The sequence below is a fragment of the Fusarium musae genome, chromosome 9, assembly GCF_019915245.1.
Source record: "Fusarium musae strain F31 chromosome 9, whole genome shotgun sequence".
Classification (NCBI taxonomy): domain Eukaryota; kingdom Fungi; phylum Ascomycota; class Sordariomycetes; order Hypocreales; family Nectriaceae; genus Fusarium; species Fusarium musae.
In genome coordinates, this window is record NC_058395.1 from 2,141,503 (window position 1) to 2,154,509 (window position 13,007).

A 13,007-nucleotide genomic window follows, 5' to 3' on the forward strand; every position below is an offset into this window, starting at 1 on the left:
CGATCCTTTTCTTCGAGTTATCATTTCTCCAAAAACATTTCGTCCTCGAACATCAGAAACATGGGTGGCCAGGTAGAACCTCATTCTATGATGGCAAGAGCTTAATGACTAATATTATCAAAGCCAGATGAGATCAGGCTCAAGCCAACCAAGGACGGCTCTTTCGTTCGACCTGACAGCGCCTTTCGCAGTTTCGTATCAAAAGACCCAGATTCTCAGTTCCCCGCTGAGAAAGGCCGCTATGTACTCTATCTCAGCCCAGGATGTCCATGGGTAAGTCATCGCTAGGCTGTCCTTTCACAGTACTGACAACAACAGTCTCATCGCGTCATGATCGTGAGAAGTCTCAAGAAACTCGACGATATAATCGACCTGTACATCTGCTCACTCACTATGGGCAAAGATGGTTGGTTTTTCGATGACAGCACAGAAGCAGCCAAGTATGGTGTACTCCCCAAGGATCCACTATATGGCCTCGACACGTTGAAGCAACTATATCTCAAGGCCAACCCAAATTATGAGGGCCGCTACACCGTGCCCGTCCTTTGGGATAAGAAGACTCACACCATGGTCAGCAACGAGTCCAGTGACATCATTCGGATGCTCTACACGGAGTTCGACCACCTTCTTCCGGAGGAAGAGCGTGAAAGTCACAAACCCGGACGCGAACTCTACCCAGAGCACTTGAAAGATAATATCGATGAAATCAACGAATGGGTCTACGACACTGTCAACAATGGCGTATACAAGACAGGATTTGCCACGTCTCAAGCTGCATATGAAGAAAATGTCGTAAAGGTCTTCAAGTCACTCGATCGACTCGAAAGAATCCTCGACGACGGTCCCTTTCTTCTCGGTCAGCACATTACAGAGGCTGATATCCGTCTCTTCCCAACCATTCTTCGCTTTGACGTTGCGTACGTTCCTATCTTCATGTGCAATCTTGGAACCATCAGGGATCACTATCCGAACTTGCATCTCTGGTTGAGGAGACTTTACTGGGACAATAGCTTCAGAACTCATGGCGCGTTTCGAAAGACATCGGAGACTTGGATTGAGAAGTACAAGACTGGTTATGCAAATGCTAGACGAAGGATTCTTGGTATCACCGGGCCGGATATTGTCCCCAAGGGTCCTCTGGTGTTGATTCACGAGTTGGAAGAGGGAGAGAGACTTTAGGCCTGATCATGAAATATGGCGATCGCTGAAATATGACACTAGCAGTGATATACATGATATTGCCTTGTCCACTTATGATTATGGATTTTTACATGTCGATTAGACTTAGTAAGTGATATAGCTTGCTTAACCGCCGTGTTCCTATACCAGATCGTGATACGCGTCAAGATTCACTGCTGGCATTGGACCCTGCACTTGACCAGCAATGCTCCAAGTGTGAGCGCACTCAGCCAGGCAATTAACCAGGTAGCTCTGCTCTTCCGGAATACCAAACTTCTCGATAGACCTTGACGCTTGTATTGACGCGTAAATCAATATGAGTGGTGCATGGCGAAGCCCGTACTGCATTTTGTAAATTCGAACCAGAGCAAGGATATCTTGTGCTGCCGTAGTGCAAGACAGAAGTGCAGATTCTCGAGCCGAGGCAACATTACTTACGGTGGCTGATTCGTAGTTCAAGGCTATACGGATGCTGCTGTAAAGAAGGCTGCACGATATTTATTAGCCAAAGACCTCTTTTCAGAGTCATGGAGACCTACTGGAGGGTGGCCACCGCTGGTGTTATTGTCACACCCGTCGACCACTTATTCCACTTTGCAAAAGCGGGCAGCGCGTCCCTCCACTGGAGAAGCTCTAGGTTGAGATTATCAAGCAGGGTCTGCCGTGTAAAGACGTCTGTCTGCGTTCGAGGCGTCCTTGGAGAAAATACTGTCGTCATCATTTTCTCAACAATTCTGTAGAGACGAATCTGCTCTTTGAGATATGGTATGTTTGACAAGACTCGAAGCTCTTCCGGGTCATCGCCAAAACCAACAGGTCGCCAGTACTCCATTCCGGGGCCGTCACTTACTTCGTTAGTTGATTTGAAAGCTGGGAATGGAGACTGTCTTACGTTATGAACTCCAGTAGATCGACCTCAGCGCTATCGAAGGCCAGTTGTACGGGTCTCCCGAGTATCAAGCTTATCAGCTTGTCTGATATGTATGAGCCCCAGTAGATTCTACGGCGGATCTCAATATCCTCGCTTGATATAATGGTCGAGTCATGTGGTAGCCAGTTCATAGGATCGCTTTGAAAGCCCAAGTCTTGGGCCATACGGAACGCGATACCTTTCTTTTGTTAAAATTGACATTTCCAGGAGAACGGCCAGTACATCATACCTGAGAAAGCCCATCCCTTGGATACGTTCCCTCGACCAATTTCAAAAAATGCCAAGCATAAGAATGACTGGACGGTGGGAATCGAAGGACGGCTTAGGCCGGATACCATCACGATACTCTCCGCCGCCTGAAAGAACTTCTCGATCAAATTCCGCTCCACTTCAGTGTCTGACATAAGGAGGCCCAATGCGCATATCGACAGGAGAAGTGCAGATGACCAGTACTTGCAGCCTTTTCGCTCACCAAAATGGTCTCTAAGAAACGCCTCTCGGTAAACAAACATAAAATGGGGGTACTGCCAGCGAAAGAATTGCTGCAGTGCTTTGAAAACTGTGTCATCTTCCAACTTGATGCCGAAGTGATCCATCACATGGTCAAAGTTGGACTCTGCATACAGACTCTGTGTTGGGTTTGGAAAGCTTTCGCTTGTGGTGAGAAGATCGCTGTTGAAGATGCTGGTCGCGCCATGGTAAACCAGTGATCCTTCTGCGTCTGGCTTCAGGCGTGCTCGGGCTGTGGTATCAGTTGGGATGACTTGAGACGGCCCTGCGATCGAAATATTTGATGTGCCCTGTGTATAAGCCGCGGGCCCAAGCATTTCATCTCGGCGAGCGGGAGTAGCTTCTCTCAACTCCTGGACGAAGGCTTCTAGTGAAGCAACTCTATTTCGTAGACCAATCGTGTATTCTGAAGATGGTGGGTTTCGTCTCTTGTCGATCTTTTCATACTCGCAGCCTGCACCCGCTGTTGCACAATTGGTGCAAGGTATTGTTCGCGTGCATCTCAACTAGCGCTGTTAAACTTACACATTTCTATCAAGGTATCCCAGCATCAACTTACCTTTCGATGTCGGCAACGTTTGCAACTAGTGCTTCGTGTTAATGAAAGGTATCTTTAGTGACGCGCTTGTCCAAGGTCTCACGAGAGTTCTTGCTTGCCTGTTGCGGGGTTCATATCGGGCCAGGCTAGATACAACTAGAGTTAGCTGACAGGGTTCTATGATGCCAAGTTCAAGTGCCGATCAGGCATCACCCTCAGGTTGTTGGCAATGACAGCCCAACATTTGAGGAGGGGGTTGGGGAAGCTGGTTGGAGGGTTAAATGCGAGTTGGATGTGTGGGTCGAGCTTCAACCCAGGCTACCCTAAAACAATCTATCATCAACGTTGGTTTTATTAATGGCACATGAAATATTATGCTTAGGCTGCGAACACCGGTGACAGGTAAGTTTATGATATTCATTAACGGGTTACTAAATACTAGACACACTTTCCTGAGCTCATTAATTTGAACAAAACAGCGCGATACTATGAGCGAACAGAGTTCATTTGCAGAAAAGCACCAGCGTCCAAACACCAATTTTGTTACCTGTTACCCACCAGAAGTGGCACACCACTCTTCTGAATGAATATAATTCCACCATTATCAGGGGTGAGTTTGAATCACGGGTTGGAATATACCCTAGCCTCGTCGTTGGTCTTTATCATCTCTCAGATTATCAAACCAATCGTTGATAAAAGTTTTCTTAGCTGGTTGATCTACAAGAAATCTCTCCGGTGGAAAAGTCGGTCGTTCGGCGCTCTCTTGCGGGTAAAAGCGACTGTCATTGAAAAATACCCAAGCGCGCTCCTGACCGAGCTTGTATCTGAGTTTCTCCTTGGGCTCCAGAGAGAGCTGGTTGTATAAAGACGATTCGTGACCATTTTTGTATTTTTGCTTGGTTGCGAATAGGTTATGGAAGTACGCTTCCCACGGGTGGGCGATAGCAGGGAATCCATACAATCCATACATCCAGACATCTTTGAGTTTCTTGTCGAGTGCTTTCCTTTCATCTGGCTTGGCCATATCGTAGCGAAGGAATTTAATTAGGCGATCGAGCCCAAGAATTGAGAAACCGGCCCCAATCTCATCGCCAAAGTCGCGAGAAAGCAAACGCAGATTAGGTGCGTAGACGTTGGCATCAAAAAAGAGGGCGTCGGGAACCGGAAAATACCACCGCATTAAGTTTGTAGGAGTTGCGAAAGCAGCTGGGAGATCAGCATGGTTGCATTGGGCTAACATTGCCCCGTATAGAGAACAGACGTAGCTGTTGACACACCCGATAGCTTCGAACTCAGCGTTGCTGATTTTACGTGGCCGTAGATTGCTGGGAGTAAAAGAGAATTTGGTGTCCTTGCATAGTAGGTCAAACGCCAGAAATGCTTTGACAAACCTTTTCTGTTCCGAGGATGTGAGATTGGCGGAACTAAATCGCGGTGTGACCTTGAGGTCTTTGAACACAAGGTGTCCTTCAGTTGATGGCGGCTGAATTTCCGGTAGACAAAGATATTCCTGTGGGGGAAAGGAAGCAGTGGCTTTGGTGACATAGTCCTCGACCAAAAGAAGAATTTTATCATGTAATTTCTCGAGCCGATCCACCAGGTGGTCGTCGTTACTCTTGAACGGATCAGGCAGCTGAGATTTTGACCAAGCCCTCAAGTGTGCACGACGAAGCTTCTTGCGTTGATGCTTATCAGCACAGGTCCGACGATTCGGAAACAACAAAATAGCCATAGCATCTTGTATCATCTCGGCGTCAAATTCGGCGGCAAGGACTTGTCGTAAGATAGACTTCTTGTGTGCGAGATATTGTTGCAGCAGGACAGGAGATGCTTGGATTATTCGTAATATCGACGATTTGCAGCCAGCCGATATGAGAACTTGGATACGTAGCTCCGGCGGGAGCCTGATGAAAGGGTCTGTTGTAACGAGCGCCATTTCTTTTCGGCTTGTAGTAATTATCTGTTTTAGTGAGAGACTGAGAGAAGCAGGAGGGGGGAGACTACGATGGTATTTATACAGATTGGAGCATTTTATTTGCCAAGGCCGACCAAGGAGTCATCATCTAGGTTTTTAGTTCATCAACTTTACGCTGTAGTGATTGGTTAGTCATTCTGTTATAATGTTTAAGTTATGAGCTAGATATGTTATTTGTGGTTGAGGCTTATAGCGGAGAGCTTAAATCAGCAGACAGAACCTAGAGGGTATTTATACCCAAATTCAGTGGCAGAAAAGCAGAAAGCGAAAGACTATTTTTTTCAAATGAGTCATTTCTGTTATTAAAATTCAGTGGGAAGACTAACAACCAGCGTAAGCCTGGATCTTGAACAGAGAGGACGACTTGGAGGTAACTGTAGCAACTCGCCGTACCTACCTTGGATCGACTCGACTAGACCAGAATCTTGCCGTTTTACATTACAGACCATAATTGAAACCAGAATCCTTTGTAATAAGAAGATATGAAGCCAAGCTCGGAGTCCCGTATCACCAAAACTGGACTACATCCGGATATATCACCTACGTAGCTATTCGATCACTACTATGCAGGTGGTTTCCCGCCGGCGCGCACAGAACATCTCCTTCAAAGTCGCCGACAGTCTTCGAGCTTCAGCCACTCGTCCCATGGCTCAGATACGCGACTTCATTGATGCGGCGATACTTATCGATGCCTTTCAGGTCGTTGAACTCAAGAGAGCAGTCTCAAACCAACCGTACACCCGAGCACCTAGCTTTACATTCTATAAGAATCTTACAGAGCTGGAGCGCTCAGGGGCGGGATAATCAATCATTACAACTATGCGAACGCGGCACGGAGAATTATATCGACACGTAGATGTTATCACGAACAGCCAATGGCAATCGCCCCAATGTCGTCCCTGGTCTCACTGGCGACCACCACGACGTGGTACTCGACAAGGAGCAACTAAGGGCCGATGACACCGGTAGGACTTAACGAAGACTACCTAGCTGAAGCCATTGTCGGGGCCAGATAAACATGCACGCTTTCCACATTCATCTGACTTCCAAGACGGCCTTGTTGATCCTTCAATCCAGCAAAGGCCTTCATCGAGTTTGTCCTCTTAGACCAACGGGGCATGGAGAGCTCACTCCCAAGACACAAACTGCGATGGAACGTGACACAGCATCTAGACGGCAATGTTTTAGAAGATCGAGCGCATCTCGGTACATTTAATATCGCGTGGTATCTGGCGAATGTTAGAGTGAGACATTGGGCCTGTTAAAACACTAATGCTCATACTAAGCTTGTCGGCTTCCTTGATATTCGTGGCGCCTTGAAAACACATATCTATTAAGAGAAATGCAAGAATGTTGCTAGAACTAGAAGTGAGGAAACAGTTGCAGCAACTGAAAGGTGAGGAAAACTCCAACCGGACAATGTCACAGGCTTGCAAAAATCTCGGCGACAATGAAGGCCCTTGACAGAACATATGCGCTCCCCAAAGCAGATAGCAAGTATATACAATAAAACTTGGCGAAGTTTCTGATGAATCTCCTGAGATATTCGGGTGTCCTTCGTGGAAAGACGAGAGCATGAGACCTGTCAAGGAATAAACACCAAAGGGTGAGCCAGATCAGGCCTGATATTATAACGTAAGCAGGCAACGCGCACATGATGATCATACAGCTGAGCTGCCACAATACTGCCTCTGTGTACGAAGGGAACTCTAACAAGAATGTAGGCGCAAGGTGAAGACCACCATAGCAAATAGATAGGATAGCAGCGAGGAATACTATCTTATGGTACCTCCAGAACTTCCACATGGGACCATATTTCGAAAGAAAACCTTGCGTTTCATAATGCGGAGCAAGATCAAGGGAGAAGAAACTTCTACCCTCCCAGAAATCTCTTTCGCAGTTCAATATCAGTTCTTGTCTGAATTCGTCCAGGCGCACCAGGAGAAGGATGCGTTTTTCTCTCTCCGGAAGATCCGGTATACCGTCTTCCTCACATCTGTGCAGCCGAATCCTTGTCGACGTTTCAGCCAGGTACTCTCGCTGCTCGTTGGAGTATTTGGACAGAATAATATCTCATAGCCGAAAGAATTCAGGCGTAAGTGGGAAAGAGTCCTTGACGGGTTTAGATCTTCGATTGAGCTTGTGTTTAACCATTGTCTGGCCACCCCAGATGTTTTCGAGAGGAAATAAAGCATCTTTGGTATTTATGGTGTAGAAAGCAAGCCCAGAAGGGAGAATATCGCCAACTTTCATTTCTGTCGACGCCGGATCGATCCATCTCATTTGGTGACCCAAAGATCCTTCTGGGGGTGGCTGTTCTGGTGTTTGACGTGAAGGGAAGAGTGCTAGACTGTATGACATCCTGCTATAGAACTGCTTCTGTAATATCATGGCCAGTTCGGCTTCGAAACCATGTGGTTGAACAACGAATGGTTCCTGAATATCCAAAGGTTTCTGTACGCTTGTCAGCTAGTAGCAATGAGATTTTGAGGGATGCACGAACCTTGACCCAACAACAGTATTGGATGATAGCAAAAAAGACATGCAACATAGTATGGATTTCCAGTAGTGTAAGCGGAAGTCCAAACACAAACCGGCAAACACATTGGGTAATCATCCAGAGTATCTGAATAAGAACAAGGGCTTTTTGAAAAACACCAGCCTTACTCTTGTCGTCAATGTCTTTCTCTCTGACTTTAAACCAATAGCCCTTGCTGGCGAGTTGAACTATAGCAGGCGGGCCTGCGCGAACCGTCCTTCGCACGGGCTTCTTGTCATTTTGGGGCTGGGGTCTTTGAAAATCATCTGAGCTGAGGGGTCGAGATCCGGAGTAGACAAGATATCGTCGACGTCGAAACGAATCCCCCCCATGACAATAAAGTAGGCGTACTGCAAGTTGATCTCGAACTAGAAGCTGTTATTTAAGTGTTCGGGTGCACGGTGTGAGATCCCCTTACATCTTCATCCGGACTCGATATTGGCGACTTCTGTTGTTTCTGTATCCTTTTGAGCTTTGACCTGAGGTCCCAGGCACGACCAATCTGATTACTCGCGGTTAATAAAGAGACTTCCGGGGCCACAATAGTCAACAGGACCCATTTTATCTTCTCTAGCAGACGACGTCGCCATGTTGAGTTTGGAATTATGTCGAGATGAAGGGCCGTGAAGACGCAGGCGATGAGGGTAAAGATGCAACTTTCAAGAATGTCGAACGTGCCCCTGATATTAGGAGAGCCAACCCAAGGTGGAGCATACTTTGAGTTCAGATCTGTTCCATTGTAGTAAAGAATAGAAACATGCCATGGCTGGATGAAAGTCGACGAGTTGACGTCTCCCATATTGACGTTTTTCAAGAACAAACCAAAGGAATTTGATGCTGCACTCTCGTAGATGACCATATTCTTATAGAACGTTCTAATACTTGTTTATAAACTGTGGAGTTCAACCCTCAGTATGCTGTAGCGATGTCGAGCCAGCCAATAAGCGCGCCGTGTTTAACCGCCGCCCTGTATTCCGTGGAGTAGTTTGACAAGACTACAAAGCCACCGAAATCCCCCCGCACCGTAACATAGTTGAAAGTACAAAGAGGCTTGGGGCAGAATACGAATTCTTTGTACTACAACCCTTGGTATTCGTGTTTCTAATGAAGCTGAGAGAATGGCCTCGAATTCAACCGTCGCCGAGTCAGATCCCCAATCCTCAAGTACCCCTCACCTCCAACTCGTCAACGGCTAGGTCCCATATCGCGACGCCGTTGTGTCATGGAAACTTCCCAAGGTTCTCCTTTTAGGCGAGGAACGTTACATCGACAGTTTCGAAATGGATTGCGTGGCACATGTGGTATTGCAGTGAGTCCTTTTGTACGGAGTACACAGAGAAGAATCGTGCAACTGATCGGCTGAATAGAATATCAGACGCTCGACAACGACAAGTATTTGCTCGGATTGGTTTTCAGTACGACTATGGCTATCTTTTCCCCTTCTGGCACTTTCTTGGCAAAATGATCTCCCAGGCGCTGTTCGAAAATGAGACTTCGCTTGAGATATTGAGTTTTATAAGGGTAAACGACCGCGAATTCATTGGGTTCGAGAACAAGAACTATCCCAACAGCAATAACAGCACAGACATGAATGTTATTGAAGTTAGTCTCAAAATACCGCGACCTAATGAGCCTATGGAGATCTTTTGGAGGCCTGCTAGGGGCATCATCATCCAGAGGCTTCGAGAATGTGAGTATTGTGAGGGTTGCACTTCGGGACTTTGAGGCTGCGATGAAACACAGGGTTACAGGAACCCCTTTCGGCCCAGAGACGGGTACCTTTGGTCGATGCTTGACGGGTAGACATTGTAGCGTGTCTTGTTGCACGGAATCAACACAGCCAACGCATCTGAATGCTCAACGAATGCAACCATGTCTGAGCCCTGTCGATCATCTATCCTCGTGACAATCCAAGGTCCGAGTCATCATTCAGCCCAACAGTTACAACATGACATTCTCGTATCTCTCATAGGCATATCAGGGTCCAATTTGTTCTCGGCGAGTGTTGGTTCTGTGACGAACTGCATTAGAACCCTCAGCTAGCACAAGTACTGTATTAGTATGTCGATCATTTGCCATATTTACCAATGAAGAAAGGTTAAATCCTGGCTCTGTATTACGGCGGCCGGCAACCTGTTTTGCATCACTCGCACGATTCAGTCCCCATCTTCACTTAGTAATTGTGGCGTCTAGCTTTCCTAGGCTCCCCGGCAGCGACATCCCTACGGCATGGGTTGTGGGCTGGAAAATAAGGCAGCGAATTAATTACCGCCTAACTGTAGCAAAAGCGCAATGCTTCGCGAAAGGATTGAGAAGACCAGCTGGACTACGGAGTAAAAGTGAGGCCTTCTCCAGGGTCTTGGCTGAACGCTATACGCGTTTATCAACGTATCAGGTATGCTCAAGGTTCAAGGGCTGCATATGGAACCAAAGAACGTGTTTCCATGTGGTAGAGAACTTTATTAATGTCTTTACTTTATGCTTCTTGAATCTCTTGTACTCTGGGCGTGGTTTCAAGGGCCTTCGGGAGCAACAAACGTTGGCAGTAGTCTGGTAGATCAAGGCGCCAAAATTGATAGCCTAGAGGCCTACTATCATATCAAATCTACTTTAGTTGATCCAAAACTCATGCAAGCCTCTTGTCATTTGGCAGAGGATTCGGAGGATTTCCTTGCCTGGCCCAGACTATCCCCATCTCATAGAGAGATCTTCTGCACAGCGAGCTAAGACCTCGAGATAGGCAAACACCAACGAAGTGATTACCGTTATCTCGATAGCTCATCCGAACGAACCGGTAAAGGCTGTTTCACAAGGAAGCCTAATCGAGCTGTAGCTTGGGACATGAATAATTGCCAAGCATAGCCAAGGCAACCCCCGCGTCGACTATGACTCGGACCCTCTTTCATATGCCGTTAGGGGTTCAATATGCCAAAACGGCGCTAGCATTACTCGACAGCTTGGATTTGGTTACGTACAGCAATTTAAACTTTCGGCATTTTCCCTGGTGTATGAACTGATTACTCTTCTCGTTTCAGTCAAGTCATGTCCAAGGCTGCATGCTTCCTCCAAAACATCCAAGCCACGACCTGGGATCTCGTCAGTGGCGTACGGGAGGTCAGCATTCTATCGGGTATTCCCAGCTGAAGTTGATTCCCAGCAGATCAATATGCCAAGATCCTCCCCTAACGGCTCATCAAAATCCACAGCAAACCTTATCCAGAGGATCCCCCTTGTCCGCTTTTCCCCTTCTATTCAAGGATGAAGCCCCAACGCTGAAGAGTCAGGACATGACACAGGACTTGTTACGACGTCAGGGCCTGGCATATGGCGAATGAGAGGTGCCGGAGCGATATCATGCTCCCTGGGCACAATGTCGATCGACAGGGTTCCCCGGAGACGGTCTGTGAGATCTACGTCTAAATACGACGTCGTCTGTTTTTGGCCCCGTCTTCCTGCTGTTGGTCTTGAGTTAGTGCACTGACAGTTCGAGAAAAATGAGTAGCAGTGCCGTTTCCCCTGTTTCTTCGTCTTTGTAGTGCTGTAGATCCTATTTCTTAGCTTCTTCCTCATTACATCTCGTTCCTTGATTCTCTTCCCGTCTCATTCATATAGATATCAGCCCTGCGGAGCCTTTTCTTTTTCGTTTTTCGTTTTTCGTTTATCTCTTCTCCATTTCCCAGCGACCGGGTAATTGGGCAGACCCATCGGTACTGATACATAGTGTGTCCTGGTATCCATCTGCGGAATCTGCTTCTTCTGCCGTTCTTTGTTTGCATTCACTCACCGACAATGGCTACCGTAACACACTACACTCCCGATGCTGGGGTGATGAGCTCTCAGATCATCACCTATTCCGTCGCCACAACTCTCTTGGTCTGTCGTCTGATATCTCGAAGGCTTACACACGTCGCATTGTGGTGGGATGACTTTTTCGCGATGATGTCTTGGGTGAGTTGTACATGTCCCTGATCGTATCCACCTACTGATCTATTCCTCCCCAGATTTCTGCTTCTCTCTACTTTAGCTTCACGATTTACTGTATGTACAGGGACACCTTCATGCCTCACCAGACTTCATCAAGGTAGTCAAATCAAAGCATGCTAATAACTCTCCAGGGGCTGTGGACATGGGTCTTGGCCATGCCAAGTCGGAAGTTCCTCTACCAGCAGAGACAGTCGAGGAGTACGCTCGAAAAGGCCTATTCATTGCCGAGTTCACATACGCAATGTCCCTTGGCTTCTCCAAGCTCGCTATCCTTGGCTTCTACTGGCGCCTATTCAGTGTCTCAAATATCCGAATGGGGATCCGTATCCTTCAGGGGTGCACTGTGATCTGGCTCACCATCCGAACTTTCATGACCATCTTCCACTGCATACCTGTCAGTGCCTACTGGGACCATCATATTAAGAACGCCGTATGCAACATCGACCCTGCCAAGTTCATGTTTGGTACGACACTGGTACATCTTATGCTCGAGATTGCCGTGTTGTCGTTGCCTGTATTTCAGGTCAAGAACCTCAAGCTCCGCCCGGGTCAGAAGATCGCTGTCGTCGCTCTGTTCATGTTTGGTATCTTGTGAGTCTTTTCCGTCTTTACTTCACCGTCCCTCGTTATCTTGCATTAGTGGAAGCTAACTTGGCCTCCTTTACAGCGTTTGTATAGCCTCGATCATCGTGCTTATCGAAGCAATCAACCTCAATCCCAACACGACTGAGATGGCGAGGGATATTAGGGGAGTCATTATCTGGGCAGGCACAGAAGCCTATCTCGCAATCATCTCTTGTGAGTAGCGTAGCATGATCGCTGCTGACCTTGATGCTAACCTTAACAGCTTGTCTCCCCATCATCCGACCTATCTTCCGCAAGTTCATCTCGAGCTCGATACTTTCGTCCAAGTCCAATTCAAGTGCTCCCAATCCTATCAGCGGCTTGACTAGCAGCCGGGGTATCAAGCTCACCAACGTTACTCGAACGAAAGAAATCGACGACAATAGTTCTCAGCGACAGCTTGCAGAGCTTGAAGACGGATCGTCTGATGATATGAACTTTCATGGCTACCAAGAACGCGTCGCCGGTCACAACACTGTCATCACCAGTTGCGCCGATGAAAGGCCTAACAGCCATGCGCATAATACAAGCGTACAGGGTATTCAGGTCAAGAATGAGACAAGAATATACTATGAGTAGAGAACGTTGGTGGAAGCTAGATTAGAGTATCTCTTTCTGTTGAAGAAATGAAGGAAGCCGATTCAGGCTGTTATAGCGACTTTGCATTGTATGATATAAAGCATAATGATAGATACCAAACTTTGCGCATATTGATACAGAATATCTT

General features: G+C 47.2%; 4 protein-coding genes across 4 annotated transcripts; 2 read left to right on the plus strand and 2 right to left on the minus strand.

Annotated features, from left to right (window-relative positions):
* Positions 1 to 60: 60 nt before the first annotated feature.
* On the plus strand, positions 61 to 1,179 carry J7337_011919 (uncharacterized protein; the record flags this gene model as incomplete). The annotated part of the gene is made up of 3 exons (XM_044829452.1): positions 61 to 72; positions 124 to 273; positions 319 to 1,179. 3 exons carry the CDS (start codon positions 61 to 63, stop codon positions 1,177 to 1,179), a joined length of 1,023 nt encoding a protein of 340 aa, XP_044676127.1.
* A 535-nt stretch (positions 1,180 to 1,714) lies between these two features.
* Positions 1,715 to 3,149, minus strand: J7337_011920 (uncharacterized protein; the record flags this gene model as incomplete). Its single annotated transcript, XM_044829453.1, has 4 exons — positions 1,715 to 2,024; positions 2,072 to 2,288; positions 2,340 to 3,083; positions 3,146 to 3,149. The coding sequence occupies 4 exons, from the start codon at positions 3,147 to 3,149 to the stop codon at positions 1,715 to 1,717; spliced, it is 1,275 nt and encodes a 424-aa protein (XP_044676128.1).
* A 649-nt stretch (positions 3,150 to 3,798) lies between these two features.
* Positions 3,799 to 5,094, minus strand: J7337_011921 (uncharacterized protein; the record flags this gene model as incomplete). The annotated part of the gene is made up of 1 exon (XM_044829454.1): positions 3,799 to 5,094. One exon carries the CDS (start codon positions 5,092 to 5,094, stop codon positions 3,799 to 3,801), a length of 1,296 nt encoding a protein of 431 aa, XP_044676129.1.
* A 6,367-nt stretch (positions 5,095 to 11,461) lies between these two features.
* Positions 11,462 to 12,859, plus strand: J7337_011922 (uncharacterized protein; the record flags this gene model as incomplete). The annotated part of the gene is made up of 5 exons (XM_044829455.1): positions 11,462 to 11,620; positions 11,674 to 11,710; positions 11,788 to 12,247; positions 12,324 to 12,454; positions 12,504 to 12,859. 5 exons carry the CDS (start codon positions 11,462 to 11,464, stop codon positions 12,857 to 12,859), a joined length of 1,143 nt encoding a protein of 380 aa, XP_044676130.1.
* Between the last annotated feature and the right edge of the window lie 148 nt (positions 12,860 to 13,007).